At 53.6% G+C, this 16,596-nt stretch overlaps 1 protein-coding gene across 1 annotated transcript in view; it reads right to left on the minus strand.

Moving 5' to 3' along the window:
- Nucleotides 1-16,596, minus strand: part of Dagla (diacylglycerol lipase alpha) — a 58,203-nt gene that overhangs the window by 20,537 nt on the left and 21,070 nt on the right. The window contains exons 2-5 of the mRNA XM_075973474.1: nt 3,886-4,023; nt 3,101-3,312; nt 1,788-1,889; nt 1,268-1,406 (exon numbers count right to left, since the gene is read on the minus strand). Of these exons, the coding sequence (XP_075829589.1) occupies nt 1,268-1,406; nt 1,788-1,889; nt 3,101-3,312; nt 3,886-3,980 (548 nt within the window). The 5' untranslated portion in view covers nt 3,981-4,023. The remainder of the gene's footprint in view (nt 1-1,267; nt 1,407-1,787; nt 1,890-3,100; nt 3,313-3,885; nt 4,024-16,596) is intronic.

Below are 16,596 nucleotides of genomic sequence, written 5' to 3' on the forward strand. Positions count from 1 at the left end.
AGCCCCAAAGCCAATCACCCAGAGTAAGGAAGGGAAGAGAGTTTTCTCCAGGGCCCAGGAGCCCAGAAACAGGTCGGGTGCAGCTTGTGCTCAGGGCAGGCAAAGTGGGACAGGGGGCGGTGGCCAGCTACACTGGGAGGGAAAAATGGGTTCTCGAGTCCTGGCTCCAAGGCCTGACATTTCAGGCTGGGAGGTGGCCAGACCAGGCATGGGTGTGGTGCTGGAGGCAGTGACAAGCTGACAGGCTGACGTGGAAGGTCTGAGGCATGAGTGGGAGTTGGGGGGCAGGCCTGCTGGGCAGGGGTCTTGGCAGCCTGCTCCCTTGTGGCTTGGGGCAATGACTCAGATCCTCATCTATCGCAGGGGTCTTACAGCTGCTCTGGGATCGCAAAAGAACTAGCTGGATTAGCCATGAAGGGCTAACCTTACTGGAGATGCCTGTTTACGGGGGCTACTGTACTGTACTGTACTGTACTGTGACTCATCCTGGGAGCACCCCTTGCTCTCCATAAAGAAGTCACTATGGCCATGATGAACACCCTCTCTCAGTCTCTGCCATGCCACTTCTTTAAAATGCCTGGTGAAATCTCCTCCAGGAAGCCTTTCTTGTTTAACTTCTCACAACCTCTGAGACCTAGAGGGAACATCATTACTAAGCAAAGGCTCTGGATTAGGCTGAGAGCTAGTTCGCGGTCACACCGCATCAACAAGCAATCACATAACCTTTGTACCTTGGTTTCTCCACTCCCATTAGAGGGAGGACACGGGTTGTAACTCGCTCTGAACAATGCTGTGTCTTCTGCTGTTAGCATAGTAGAGACTACGAGTCCTGCCGCTGCTGTCGACAGCAACTTCCCATTAACTCAGCCATAGTGTTAACCGCTGGCATCTCACAGTGACATCCTGAGCCAGTCCTGAGCCGAGAACTGTTATTTTTACCTTTTTTTTCAAAAATAGGATCTCACTGTATAGCTCTGGCTGGCCTCGAACTCACTATGTAGACTAGGATGGCCTTGAACTGATCCCAAATGCCTCTGCCTCATTAGTTCTGAGTGCTAGGACTAAAGGTACGTGCCACCACGCTCACCCTATTCTTACTTTTTCAACAAAGGAGTTGAGGCAGTGAGAGGGCGAGGCTTTCACAAAGAGCCTTGGCTCACATGGCTCACATGATGCTGACCTGTGATGTGGGAGGCAACAGGACCCTCCTCTGCCCACCAGTCTACAAAGCTCACTAGGGCACCACCCGCCTACCCAGTCAACTGACCGAAGGTTGTAAGTCCGTAGATTTCGCTGCCTTCTCTTGGTAGCTCTCAGCTTGACGAAAGTGCGGCCCGTGGGGTCAAAGACACAGAGGACAGTGATGCAGACGCTGAGGATGACCACCCAGTTGCAGACAACCATTCCTGTGGGCAGCAGCAATGAGAGGTGTCGGTTCAGCTTCCTGGGACATGAGCTCTGAACAAAGGGACACTGTAGCCTCTGTGTCCCCGGCTGCTTCTAAGACCTAAAAGGACACTCAGGAGTCTTTGATCTCCAAGGCCCATAGGCAGCTCTGTGGGCTTCTGAGAAGGTGTTGAAAAAGCCCTAATGCTGCCTGGACAGTTCTGTGTCGGCTGCTGCTCATCCTGGCGAGGGCCCCACGTGAGATGACAGAACCCAGGGTGAGGACGCATCCATGCTTGGGTGTCTCTCTATAGTGGTGCCTGGGCCCCATCCTCTGCAAGCTGGGTCCTATTACCACCCCTAGGGCTGGCTTCAGCTGATGGGGCAGATGGGGTGCATACCGAGGGTGACATTCTTAGCAGTGAGGTCATTGCAGGAGGTGTAATACTGTGTGAGCCAGACGATGCCCACGATAGCGTAGATGAACTCGATCACCAAAATGGCTGCAAGAAGAGGCAGGTTCTGACTAAGGGCCACTGTCCGCCACTAGGGAAGGACACGCGAGCCTAAGCCTGGCTCCTGCTGCCAGGCCTCCAGCCATCTTACAGAAGGGGTACACAGAGCCCTAGCCTGGTCCCTGGCAGTATGCTCCCAAGTTCTCAGGGCCTCCCCGAGACTGTCACTGGACAGGTGAACAAGGGAGAAGTGCTCCCAGCTTCTGGGGCTTTTATGATTTTATGCATGGGTTCCGGAATCAGACTCATTTTAGGCAAGCTACCTAATCTCTCGGAGCCTCCATTTCCTCATCCATATTTGAGAGTGCCAATAACTTCACCACAGAACACTGAAGGCTGGAACTCACAAAAACTATTGCTTCTTGGCAGACTTAGGAACTTGGTTTGGTGGGGTAGGGGGAGGAGAGAGGAGTCCCAGGAGACAGCCCATGGTGCCCCATGTGCTCAGTGTTCTAAGTCCAGAGCCCAGTGGGAGTGGGAGGGAACTATGACAGCCTGGCAGGGCCAGCAACATATAGTAACTAAGAGCCTAGACTATGGAGCCAGAGAGAAGCATGGGTTCAAATCCCAGCTCTGACGCTTGCATCCTGACTGAGTTGTGAGACCTTGAAAGAGCTCATGAGTCTTCTTGGGTTGCAGTTTCCTCATCTACAAAACAAAGCTGACATTTTCATCTCCATGAGTTGTAGAGACATTTGAGAGAAATGCCCCCTAGGAATACCCCAGAGGCTGCTGGGACATGGTCCAAAAGAGATACAGGCTGGTTCTCAGGGGAGCTGGCTTGTCCGGCCTCAGGATTTTCCCCATCTATTTCAGAAGAATTACCAGTGCACTTTTCAGGCAATCTCACAGTTTCAAATAGGGGTCAGCTAAGTTTGTCTATGAAGGGCCAAGAGGGCAAACATTTTAGACTCCATGATCATCTATTCAGAAAAGCTGTTTCTCAGCTCTATTGCCATGCTACCAAAGCAGAAGAAACGACACAAAAATAAGTGGGGTATGTTCCCCAATGAAAAGATTCACAAAACAGCCATGCGGATGGACTGGGCCCTTGGGTCTAGAATGTCAGTCAGTCCAGTAAGGCACCTCATGCTCCCCAAGGTTTGGGTCTTAGTTTGTGTTAGCAATCAAAACCAGAGGAAGTGCAGAAGGGTGTGGGGCTCTAGGACTTCCCCAGCCCCCAGCAAGGGGTCCCTTACCCAGGCGCACGTAGAGCACGTACTGCATGGAGTCCCGGGGTTCCGTGTAGAGGATGCCGCCACGCATGCTCAGCCAGATGATGGCCATCTCGGCGATCATGCAGCTCAGAAGGATGCCCAGGTAGCCGCGGCCGTGGTCTACCAGGTTTAGGGAGCAGGCCTCGTGTGGGTTATAGACCAGGCCGAAGAGCACCACGGACAGGATCACAAACCTGGAGAAGGGCACGGGTGAGCAAGGGAGGGCTACCTCTGTGCCTTGTGCTGCCCACGGCTGGCAGAGCCAGTGTAGCTCAGAAGGAGGAAAGGGAGGCAGGTATCTACCCAACAATAACATCATCCACCTAGGCTGGATAGTAGTGGTACATGCCTTTAATCCCAGCACTCAGGAGACTGAGACAGGTGGATCCCTGTGAATTCGAGGCCAGCCTGGTCTACAGAGCTAGTTCTAGGACAGACTCCAAAAGCTACAGAGAAATCCTCCCTCAAAAAATTAAAAAAAAAAAAAGAAAAAGAAAGGAAAAAAAAGCATTGTCCACCTAGCTTTGGGTGCCTCTAAGGTGCCCTGTTGTCATCATGGGGAGGTGGTGGCAGCTACTATGCCCACTGCCAAAGTCAGGAGGATTGCTGGCCTGGAGGTGTCCTGACTCCTGTGGGCAAACCTAGATGAGTGCCTGGGAGCAGGGCAGTCAGGTTTGGGCCTGGCATGGAGGAACAGGTAGTCAGAAAGCTTCCCTCCATACTTTTCTCCTCAAACCCAGGACTGTGGCCTCAGCTCTGAGACTCACCAGGTGGTATGCAGGAGGAAGAGGAAGATGGCTGGCAGGACGAGGTCATCGCTGCCCACAGACCAGCGCCTCCGGAACACCACGATCCCGGGCATGGCTGGCAGCTCTGGGAGGTTCAGTGGGCCTGGTGCTCACCTCCTGAAAGCAAGAAGAGAACCCTGGAGCTGTTTGGGCTCCTACCAGGTGTAGTCAGCAGCACAGGCATCTTGGGTGTTGGCACCAATCCCCATCCATGCCTCATGGGCCTCCAGGCACCAGAGATAAAGAAGCTGCCCCCTGCCCTCTCAAGCCTCATAACAATAAAAGCCTTAGCAATAGGACACCAATCTCAGCAGTGACCCCTGAGGTCACTCCTGCCCACCACCAAATTGCCACTGCCTAACATCATTCCCATAGTAACTACTCAGTTCCACTGAAGACCTAGATCCTGTTTGGCCTGCCTAAAATCCCAGCACTTGGGAGATTAAGGCAGGAGAAACATGATTTTGAGGTCAGTCTCCATCTCAAAAAAGCGACAAAAAGACCCTAAATTCATTCTCTCTTTCCCCCTACATGGGATCGATGGAAGACTCAGTCCCTGGAGCCCTCGCTGTCTTTCCACAAGAAACTCTGACCAGTACTCACAGTTCTGGGCCAAAGCTTCCAAAATCAAGAACAAGTGACCCTTAGCACAGAGCCCCGTAGAGCGGGAGGAATGCTGAAGGCACGAGAGGAGTATGCGAGTGGTGGCGGCTGGGACTAACAAACACCAAGGGTGACGATGCCCAGCATACAGTAGATCTTGGTAAGCCTTTGCACAGTGAGGTCTTTGGCTTCTTGTTTGCTGGAGCCCACTGAGCTGCTGAGTGTGGTTTGACTTGGTTTCACTTTGTTTTGCACCCCTCTGACAAAACTCTGAGACACTGTCACACTGCCATGGTTCTGGGCAGGAGGGGCTGTTGTGGAAGCCAGGGTTTAGACTGTGGACATCTGCCCCTCACTGGGAGGATAGCAGCCATTCTAACACACTCACTGCTAGCCTGAATGCTCTCACTGCTTGGTGCCTATTTCTCTCAAGTAGCTGGATACAAACCAGTCACCAGTGAGCCCCGGAGTGGTGGCCAGGAGCTGGGGGCCTCCTTTGAAACTGGGAGAAAAACGTGGAACGCTGGTCTGAGCAGAGACCCAGGCTTGCTCCAGGGTAGTGGCTGCCCTATGCGGAGAGGAACTCCTGCCCTAGAGGGCTGGGCACACTGCTAGAGGGCAGCTACCCCGCAAAGCCAGCAGAAGCTTACATGGCACCTGGTCCAGGGCGGGCAGCAGGTCCTCCTTTTCCTAATGACAGCTCCAAGGAAAACGTATGTATACAGAGATCGGACTCACCAGGGAAGGGACCAGGCAAGCCTTCTGAGAACAGTGACTACAGCCCAGCCCTGACAGTGAACAAGGGGACATGGGGCCAGGTGGCTGGGCAGCATGTCACATTGGGCCAGGCTCCATGCTGGGCTTATCTTCCAGGAGCAGCCACTGCAAGCTCCCAGGAGGGAGCCCAGAAGCAGAGCTGGCTGCTGCCTGAGCAGTAGGCTGGGCTAGCCTGCTGGGGTCGTGCCTACTCCCCCCTCAGGAAGTGACATCATCCCATTCTCAAGGAGGAGTTAAGCCGATTGTGGGAAGCAGGAGAAGGATGGGGAGGGAAGAAGATGCAGCTGCCGCTGGGTGGCTCAGGTATGGGGAGGTCCACTGTGGACAGGGAACCAGGACTGGAGCGAAATCTGGGACAAGTAGTCCAGGACAGGGCTTAGAGCTTGGAGGAATGGGATGGGAGGGAGCTGAGGCATCATGGGTGGTAGCAAGGCTGGGACATAAGAGCTGCCAACAGCTGGTGTACCTGTTCCCTCCCTGTCTGCAGGTGGCTCACAGAGTGGGAAGCTGAAGGTGGGACACCCCTCCCCCCCACACTTTCAATGAACCTAGTGAGGTGCGGCTGGTACCAAGTCACCACCTTCTGAGGCCCTGCATTGTACCCTCATCAGGCCAGGGGAGAGGCAGTGCCATGCTTGCCTACAGAGGTTGGTCAGGGAGGGCCCTGCCCCTGCAGACTGCTATCTGTCCTGCCCCTGGCAACAACCCAGTGTATCTCCTCAAGCAGAATATGACCCTTTCTCAGTCACACTGGGTACCTCCTTTCTCCCACCTTCCTCAAGGAGTCTAGAAAGGCTGCCACTGTAGTTAACCAGGTATTTAACATCGCTGAATTGGCCTTCCCTGCCCTGCAGTGTTCTCTCTAGCTCCCAGATTAGAGAAGTGAGCCAAGGCTGGCCCCAGATCTTACAGCCATGACTGCAGGACCATCAGTGATAGGAATAATAGGGCAAGAGCAGCCTCTGCTCTGGGGGCGAGGAGGTGACCATGCTTTTCTACCACATGGTAGAGTTTTGAGGGGCTGGCCCCACACATGTCCTGTTACTAGCTTGGGGGTCTTTACCCCTCCAAGATCCCCTCCAGCTTCTGCCCCAGGCAGCTAACCTAACAAGGTCCTAGATTCAGTAGGTGGGAGTCGAGGTCCAGGAGCTATAAGCCCAGCATCTACCACCCAACTGTGTAAAATTGTGCCTCAATTTCCTCATCTGTGAAATGCCGATTATGCTTCCTTCTTAAAGTTCCAGGCAGGATCCCAAGAGAGAAGGTCTGCAGAACCTTCACAACGCTGGACAAATACCAGAGCACATCAGTGGGCATGGAGGGGCCAAGGGAGTGCGTGTGAACCCCTGGCAGCCCAGCTGCCCTCCCAGGCCAGGCAGTAGAATCTTCAGCTGGTCACCACCAGGTCACAGGATGGGGGAAGCAGGGGGCATCCCTGTAGAGATTCATAAATCCTAAGGCTTCTATTTTTATGGGCCTGAAAGGAGTCCTTTCTCTGGAGACCCCAGCCCATCACAATGGGGGCCTGTTCCCTGCTGGGCTGTGATTTCATCTGGAGGAAATGTCTTAGGAGGGGGAGGGCCTGGCCACTTCCTGGCCTGGGGCAGCTACAGAGTACCTCCTCAGTCTCCCCCTCTCCACCCCAAGTGGCCTCTAATGACTAAACTGTGGTGGGGTCAAGACTCTGCCTCCCAGGTCCTGAGGACTTCCAAGGCAGGCCACACCCTCTCCAGCAGGAGTTCTGTTGCCCCTGCCTTGGCAGGTGTGAAGGGGGTACCAGGACCCAGGCAGGTGTGAAGATGTACCAGGACCCAGGCGGGTGTGAAGATGTACCAGGACCCAGGCGGGTGTGAAGGAGTACCAGAACTCAGGCGGGGCAAAGGGGTACCAGGACCCAGGTGGGTGTGAAGGGGTATCAGGACCCAGGTGGGGCGCAGGGGTACCAGGACCCAGGTGGGTGTGAAGGGGTACAGGACCCAGGTGGGTGTGAAGGGGTACAGGACCCAGGAAGGTGTGAAGGGAAGTCAAGAGAACCCTTCGTGTGCATGGAATGACTTAAGTTGTAGCCCTAAGGGGCCTCTTCCTCTGCCCTCTCCCTTACCATGACCCAATTTTCCAGGTGATGATTTAGGCCTCTGGGTTAAATATTGAACATTCTGCAAGTTCCTCTTTCTAAAAATGCAAACTACTTTCTTAAATGCACATGTTGTCTTCTCCGTTGATTTATTATTATTATTATTATTATTATTATTATTATTATTGGGTCTCTGTATCTCAAGCTGGTCTCAAAACCTGTATTTAGACCCTGTATTTGAATTTCTGATTCTCCTGCCTCTGCCTCCAGGGTGCTGGAATTACAGGTAATGTACCCCACCCCTGGTTTTATGTGGTATTACAGATCAAACCTGGGGACTTTCTCTGCTTCTAGGACAAAAGGGTTCAGGTGCACACAGTTTGCCCTTGGGGGGCAGGAACCTTCTAGTTAGGGAGACTCTCCAACCCCTCACAGTCCCACATTCCCTTCCTGACGTGTCCCCCATATGCCCCAAGTTTGCTACTTTCTGCAGAGGCCTCAGTGACCATTCCTTTATGGGGGCTGTAGCCCCCTCAAACCTAGCCTGACCCAGACAGGCCCTGCAGTTAACTTTTTTAATTTACTGCTGTTATTGCCTGGGCTCAAATGAAAGTCTTGGGGGTTAGGGCTTCAATATCCATACAAGGCCTGGTGGCATCACCCCAAACCACCACCATATTGCCGAGGCTGCCAGGAACAGCTATGTCCTGGTCAGGAAGTAAACAGCAGCCCCTTCTCAGCTTATACCCACTCTGCTTGCCAGCCAGTGACCCCCAGATAGCTCGGTGGCGCTCCCTGCAACCATCTGAACAGTGCTAGGTAGTTCCTGCCTTGGTAAAATGGGCTGCAGTGACAATGGGTAGGTGTCAACCCTACAGGGCTGCCATGGGTGGGCCTGAGGTGGGCATTGCAGAACCCTCAGGTCTACTGACAACCTAGAGCTGCCAGGGACCAAAGGACAGACACACTGAAAGCCTTGTCCTGAAGATCCCATGGCGAGGACCCCGGCAGCCTGTGTTGTCTGTCAGCCTGGCATCGCAGGCACATACACACCAGGGCCACCACTCCAGAATCCCTGAGGAGTCTGCCCTGTCTTTCTCCTTTCCAGGCCTGCAGCCTATCTGGGAAGGGTGGCCAAGGGGCTGGCCTTTGAAAGCACAGGAAGGGATATGGTGGCAGAGGAGGTGACAGAAAGTCGCGTGGGCTGAGGGCCGCGTGCGCCACCAGCCTGTGCCCGGGCGTGTGCAACCCAAGTTAGGGGCCGGAAAGCTGTTGCTTTTCACACATCAGCTGTGCTGGAGCAGAAGGCAGAACTAAGTCTGCCCAGGGCCGGGGCAGAATTTCAACAGCAGAGGGGTCCTCAAATGCCTGGCCCCATGGGGCATAGACAGTATGCCTGTGGCAGCTGGGCCAGGAGAGGAAAGTCAGGGTCTAAGACTAACAGACACTTGCCACATACTCACCCCCACCCCATGGCCTTGAAGGGCAAAGTTTCACTTCCTCCGCCCCTCACCATTATAGGGCTCCTCACTACACTCCTCCAGGTTAGTCTGCCTGTTTCCATCTCACAGATGGGGAAACTGAGGTGCCACGAAGTTAGTAACACGGCAAGGGTCAAAGTCAGGCTGTGAAGTCAGTGCTGTTGTTCTGCTGGTAAAGCATCAATGGGCTGGTGACCAGAGACCATTTCCTATAAAAGCGCCACCTAGGGGTCAAGCATGGACTTACAGGAATGGGGGGTGAGGTTGAACCAACCCACCTGCTCTGAACACGACATACTCCCAACAATTACTCAGTCGCATGTTTATTTTGAATTATGTAGTGTTTGCTGTTGCTAGATATGGTAGCAAGCAGCCACAGAATCCCTTTTTAATACTCCAAACACTACGAACTGCCATTTTCTCCCCATTTTATAGATAAGGAAACTGAGGCTCAGAGAGGTTAACATAACCTGACCAAGGTCACTCAGTTCAGTAAACACTGGAGTCAGGCACAAGGCTCTAGAGCCTCTGCTTGGCCCTGCTGGCCCCTCCCCACCAACCCTCACCAGACTCCATTTATCACCAGGCTCCACTTCCAGTTCTCACGCTAATTATTTTCCACTCTTCAATGAAAAGAATTTGCCATCTGCCACCAGGCCCTGCCACTGACACCAGCCAACTCCCCAGGAATCAATTGGGGCCTTTTGCTTCCTGCTGGCTGTTCTGGGAGGGCTGCTGGCTGCTAAGGAATGAGGGAGGGAGGGCCAGAAAGAGTGGCAGGACCCTCTCCTTGGCAGCCTGGACCTGACTTCCCACAGTCTGTCCTGGGCAGTAGGGTTTCCTGAAGGTGGAAGATCCTTCTAGGTCTGAGCAAGCCAGGCTTTGTTTCTGAGTTTGTTCTCAGAGATCATTTCTTCTCCTCCCCACAGGCCTCTCAAGCTCGTTCTAGTTCTCTGGGCAGAGGTGGCCTGCAGGGACATAAACAGGCAAGCCACGCTGGCCTCAGGTGGCATTCTTCCCCTGGGAGCTGCTGGGCTGGAGCAGGCAGGTGGCAGTAGGCAGGCTGGCAGGCAGCTCACTCACTGGATCTCCTGACCACTCCCCCTTCAAGCACACAGACCCGGAGGCTGCTCCAAGAGCAGTACCACCTTCCCTCTGCCTCCTCGCATCACATCTGCATCAGGGCTGATGTGGTGCTGGATCTTGGCTCTGTAACTTCTATTGGTTTGTATTCAACACTTCTCTGAGCCTCAGTTTCCTTGTGTACAAAATGAGACAATGCAGTCCCCACTTCTCGGAGGGGCTGTGACGGGCAGGTGAGGACACCACAGAGCTGGGTCATTCACCTGTTTTCCCCAGTGTGCACAGGCACCTTTACCTCTGCACCAAGCCTGCTGCCCTCTATTCTCAGGGGCAGGCAGACCTGTCCCAATCCTGTTTGAGCGATCTCAGGTAAGCTTGATGGCATCTTTGAGAAAACCACCAAGGTAATGACTCCTTGAATTCACAAGTCAGTGAGGTGGGAATGCCATCTTTCTATTACAGACAGCTTGGACTATTGAGCTCTCGTCCAAGGCCACAAGGCTGTAAAACACTCCAAATCCACAACCCTGTAAGAAAGCTATATGCCTGTCTGTCTGTGCAACCAAGTTTCAGGCGTACTGCAGACCTCTTCCCACCCAAACTCAACATGCCCTGGGGACAGAGATCCCCTCATCTCCCAGCCCAGCCCAGTGTTCCTCCCACCACACTGCTCCTCCCACAAAGTTTCCTTTCGCTGGGGCCACACGCTTGGCTTCCCAGATGGCCCCCTGCAGGGAGGTTCACCAGATCTCAGCTGTACCCCATTCCCTGCTCCTCAGAACTTCCTCCAGAGGAAACTGTCAGTCTCTGGTGCCGGTGACACCTCAGAGAGGAATTAGCACTTCTACATCCTTAAGGGATCCCTAATGAGGTCGTTAATGAGGTGTTAAGTGGGCACACCAAGCATGACACCTCCCCTCTGGGGACCCCCACCCCCTGGGCCCAGCCTACCCTGAGCCACGTTCAGCCCCACCTCCTCAGGCAGTAGGCCAGTCCTTGGATCTGGTCTGCTTGGCTGCATGCTGTTCAAAGGTGAGAGAAGGCCTCCAGATGAGCTGTGTGTACCTCAGAAGGCTACCACCTCCTGGGTAATATAGCCATCTAGGGCACAGGCCAGAGGCTCAGGCTCTGGGGTTTCAGCCACTCCCCAGTCATCTTCAAAGCCAGCCGGATCGAATGACAGCAAGCAGAGCTCCTTCCCCAGGGAGCTGCTCTACAGAGCTCTGGTGACTTGAAGAGCCAACACCCACCCCTACCCCCCAACTGTGGAATATGGGACCATCGTCAGCACAAGCTATGGCCCACTCGCTCATCTGATTGTCTCTCCTTCCTGTACCAACTGAGGGAACCCGATGAAGGGAGGTGACCATGGCCGGCAGGTTTCTGGAGCCTGGCAGTCAATGTCACTTAGAGCAGGCTTCAGCTGCCCTATGCACCCCAAGCTTTGAACTAAGTGCTCCAAAATGTCTGAAAACCATGAGATGGAGGAGCCCTCTGGTCAATTCTGGCATTTAGGGAGAGCCTTGGGGTTGTTACTCCTGCCTGGACTCATAAGACCATAGCACACGACTCTCCCCTTGCTGGAGCTAGCAGGGAAGAAGGGTCTCCGGGAGGAAACTCTTGCCCTCAGGCCACAGCTTCCTTCATCCTCTCTCTCCCTCTTCCCTCCTACCTCTCAGTAGGACAGAGTTGGACTCATCACAAGCTACACAGGCTTCCGAGAAGGGGTAGTGCCTGGGAGGCCCCTACTGTTGGGTGGAGCACAGGCTGGGCCTGGCACTGATCCTAGGGACTCTGTTTCTCAGCCATCCACTGAGCGAAGACTTCAGAGTGCAATGCAGGGGCCAGCCACTTCCTACGATGAGTCAACAACCATTTCCCCATCAGCAAACGGCTGACACTGATGACAGCGGCTTCCCTCGTGGGCTGGGGGTGGCGAGACAAAGCCAATTCTAAGTTGTAGAATGTTGAGAGCAGGCTCTGGGGGAGGTGGGAGAAAGGAGTAGGAGGAGAGGAGGGAGGGGAGGTTGCGGACGGGATGTAAAATAAATAAATAAATTAAGAAAGTAGAGAGAGAGTGAGCAGGCTCTGACACTGACAGGGTACTTGAACTACACACAAACACACACACACACACACACACACACACACACCACTTTAGGAACCATCCTCTTCCTCGCAAGCCTACCATGGAGCCAGTGAGATGCTCAGCAGGTAAAGGCACTTGCCACACAAACCTGATAACCTGAGCTTGCTGGAACTCACAGGCAGAACCAACTTCACCAGGCTGTCCTCAGACTCCATGGCAATGCTATGGAGTGCATGCTTGCCCTCCCACATCACATACACACCAATAACATTTTTCGTTTGTTTAAAGTGATCATGACTCCTAAATGGCCTTTCAATAAAATTAAAGCTCTCAGGCACTGGTTCTAATGCTGTCTACCAACAGTCCAGACCCTGCATCCTGCCACGATCACCAAGACCCTCCTCTATAGCCCAACTCTTTCCTGTGTTCTTTCAGGTCCTTCTCCTGTCCATGGTTCCTACCAATTGCACCTGGCCAGAGACTTTGTCCTCTCCTGTCCCCCTTGCTTCACGTGCTTCTGCTGTGGAGGGTCTGGAGATGTTTGGGTGTCTGTCCCCAAGCTCCAGCCCTGGTGGTGGGTCAGCCTGTGGCCCACTTTCTGCAGATTTCTGATGTGTCAATTTCACATTCTCTATTACATGCAAGTTTCTAGGGAGAAAACTTTGGCTTCGGCCTGTTTCTGTCCTGGTCTGGGGATAGGACCCAGCACTCTGAGCAACCAGGAGGCTGAAAATAAGAGGCACTGGGCAGTAGGGAGCATGCTTCCAAGTCGAAGCTGCCTATGTGGGACCTGGATAGAACCCACGGCCCACTTTGTTAGGAGTAGGCTGGACAGAGGCAGGACCCAACCTCTCTGGTATTACCTTCCTTCCCAGAGCCTTGCCCTTGATAGCCAGGTGCCCAGCCCTGCCACACTGTCACTTCTGTGGTTCAACTCCCTTGGTGCATCAGAAGGTGGAGCTGGGCCCTCTGCTGACACTTGGCAAGATCAGAGCAGGGCAGTAGCGGGGTTTGGCAGGCCCTGCTTCAGTCAACCTGGGGCCACTGCCCACTGTGGAGGGATGAGGCAGACCCCTGTGCTGGCCCTTACTGGCTGAGAGAGGTCAGTGGACCCGATCTTGAGGGAGCAAACCTTTAAAGGACCGAGCAGGTGGCAATGTGCGGGAAGGACTGGCAGGGCAGGAGGGTGCTAATGGAATGCCAATCTGGTGTCTTCAGACCAGACAAGGTTGTGGTGAGACCAGAGAGGCTAAGGCTCCTGTCAGGCCGAGACTAGTACCTCATCTCCTCCAGGACTCAGGGCGGCAATGTGATAAAGCCTGCTTCCTCAGCAGGCACAGTCCTTTCCTGCACATCCCAGGAAGGCTCTGGAGTGGGGGATGGCAGTGGGGGGGGGTCGGGCCTGCGTCATAGCTCGTGCTGGCTTCTCCACCCTCAGTGGCCGCTGGCGGCTATAAATACCTCTCCATTCTCTGGATGCTGCAGGCGATGACCTAGAATCGTGGGCTGGGAGGCCTCCTGGGGCCCCCTCCCTGCTCATTTCGGATGAAGCCTGTCTGACCAGAACATCCTTGCAGCTGGAGAGTCAGCTCCCTACCTGAAGCAGGGGCAAGACCTGAGCAATGCCTCAGCCAGCCATGAGAAACCCCAAACCCCAGAGAACAGTACTTTGACTCCGACCCTCTTCACAGGCTAGATACTAAGGATACCAGGCCAAGCGATACCAAAGAGACAGTACCAAGAACACGAGACACTTGAGATCTGCTGCCGCTTGTACCACTGCCCCACCCTGGCCTTGGGCTCTCTCGAGCCCCACTCAGAGTGGAAAGCTCCAAAGTCACTGGACCCTAAGCCATCTTCTTGACCTTCTCGATCACACAGTCTCTCTCTGGGGTTTTGGTTCAAACTGGATTCAGACATGTCATTATCCTGAGAGCCTCTTTGGGACACCCTCCACTCTGTAAGGGACCTTTGGAGTGTTTAGCCATTGTTAAGACAGGCTTCTTCCTCCTACCTGGCAGCCTGCCTCTGAGGGAGACCTTCACTCTTAGAAGCCCAGAAAAGAAGGTGGTCCCTGGGCATGGAAGAGTAATGACACCAATTCTCACAGGGTAGGGTTTGGTTCCAAGTTTCCTAGCTTGGGACAGGGCAGGCTTCAAGAGAAGACAAGGAACAGCTGACTAGGAAGGCCCAGGGCAGTACGAACACAGATGTGATCTGGCCAAACGATTCTTTGTTATAGCCATCCTCTATCCACTGGACAATCAGAGTGCCCACCACACGCCAAGGACCTATGTGGCAAGAAAGAAAGGCTGAGATGGAATGAAGTGAGGCCAGCTTCCCATGGCACCTACAGTCAGGAAAGAAAAAGGGGACCCAAGCTAATATTCACATATGGCCAGGAGACAGGGAGGTCACACAGATCTGAGTGTGGCTGCCCAGAGAACATGGAGGTGAAACTGGGTCAAGCAAGACAGAGAGACCACAGGAGAGGGCAGGAAGGGACAAGCACAGAGCACACACCTCTACACAGGCTGCATGTCAGGAAACAGGGTGGGGCCAAGACCAGGCCAGCAGGGCAGGGACAGAAAGGAGGCTGAAGGGGCAGACTGGTGGGACAGCATGGCAGGGCCTTGTGGGACTTCGGCTGAGGCAGATGTGAGGCAAAAGAACATGTATGTTCCAGGTTCAGAGTCAGTGCACAAAACAGGGATAGGCAGGCACCAGGCTGGGCAATGGACAGCAGGTCCTGCAGGGGTGCCTTTAAATTGCAGGCTGCAGCTACCTAGCCCCACACAAAAGCACTATATTTCTAAAGTTCTGGTTCGGCCCAGTCCTGATTCAGGTGAATTTCTGTACAAGTATGCCAGAACATGCTCATGGCAGGTGCCACTCAGGTGTGGTCATGAGGTTCCATTCCCAAAGTATGCCCAGAGTTCGAGACATTTCCCCTGACTGGTCAATTCCTTACTTTTGCCACCCAGCCCTGACCAAGATAATAACCAAGCAGGGAAGCTCAACTCAGGAAAAAGACTCAGCTAATGTAAACTCCACACAAGGAGGGGAACGGAGAGCAGATCTATCTGAAGTCAACCATCCACCAATCAATCCACCCAATTATCCATCCACTAAAACATACATGCATCTACCCATTCACCCATGCATTAACTCATCCATGCATATATACATACACTCAAGCATCCATCCACCCATCCACCCACCTACCCATCCATCCACCGACCCATCCAGCCATTCACTCAAGCATCTATCCATCCATCCACCCATTCACTCAAGCATCTATCCATCCACCCATCCAACCATTCACTCAAGCATCCATCCACCCATCCACCCACCCACCCATCCATCCACCCATCCATCCATCCTCCCACCCACCCATCCATCTACCCACCCATCCAACCATTCACTCAAGCATCTATCCATCCATCCACCCATTCATGCAAGCATCTATCCATCCATCCGCCCATCCAGCCATTCACTCAACCATCCATCCATCCACCCATCCAACCATTCACTCAAGCATCCATCCATCCATCAATCCATCCATCCATCCATCCATCTATCCATTCACTCAAGCATCTACCATCCATCCATCCATCCATTCACTCAAGCATCTACCATCCATCCATCCACCCATCCATTCAATCAAGCATCTATCCACCATCCATCCACTCAAACATCCACCCACCCATCCATCCATCCATCCATCCATGCATTCATCCATCCATCTATCCATTCACTCAAACATCCATCCATCCACCCACCCATCCATCCATTCATCCATCCATTCATCCACCCATCCATCCATTCACTCAAGAATCTATCCATCCACCCACCTAGCTAATACATCATCCATCAACTAACTTAAGCATTCAACTATACATCTTTTATTCCGCTATATTCCTCCTATTCCTACTCATTTCACAATGTCCATCACACTAGAAAGCGCTCTCCCTCATGTAGGGCTGCTGGTCCTGTCTCTGCCTACATGCACCTCCTCTCATGCTGTCTCATTTCTTTCCTAAACACAAGCCTTTACTCTGTCCTTCCAACCCTGCCCTTATGTCTTCACTTATTCCCCAACCCCATCCCTGAATGCCCGCCTCTCTTGTGTCATTCCGTTCCTAGCTCAGGGGCCCTCCCCTTGGGCCTGCCTGCCCTGTCTCAGATAGTCCTTCCCATCACACAGGTCTGTTGCATTTCCCTCTCAGCACTGTGTGTCCCTAGTTTTCCATGTGGCTCTCCTACCGGGGTGTGGCTCCCAAGGGGAAAAGGCCTCTCTTGTTCTCCCTGCACCCAGAAAATGGCCTGGCAGATGGAAGGGGCTCACCAAGGCTCTGCTGCCTGAAGGAAGAACCATTTCTGAGAGCACAGAGAGATGATGTACAGGAGCCAGTGTAGAGCTGAGCCCAGGGCTCTGATGGCCAGGCTTGAGCTCTTTCTTTGCCAGGACACCAAAGCCCAAGCCCAACTGGCTCTGCAGCAGGAACTATACAGGAGCTCATACTGGCACTCAGCAAGTGTGCTTTGGGCAGGGCAGGAATAATACGGTATCTTCATCCTAT

The sequence above is a fragment of the Microtus pennsylvanicus genome, chromosome 5 (assembly GCF_037038515.1).
Source record: "Microtus pennsylvanicus isolate mMicPen1 chromosome 5, mMicPen1.hap1, whole genome shotgun sequence".
In the NCBI taxonomy this organism is placed as follows: Eukaryota; Metazoa; Chordata; class Mammalia; order Rodentia; family Cricetidae; genus Microtus; species Microtus pennsylvanicus.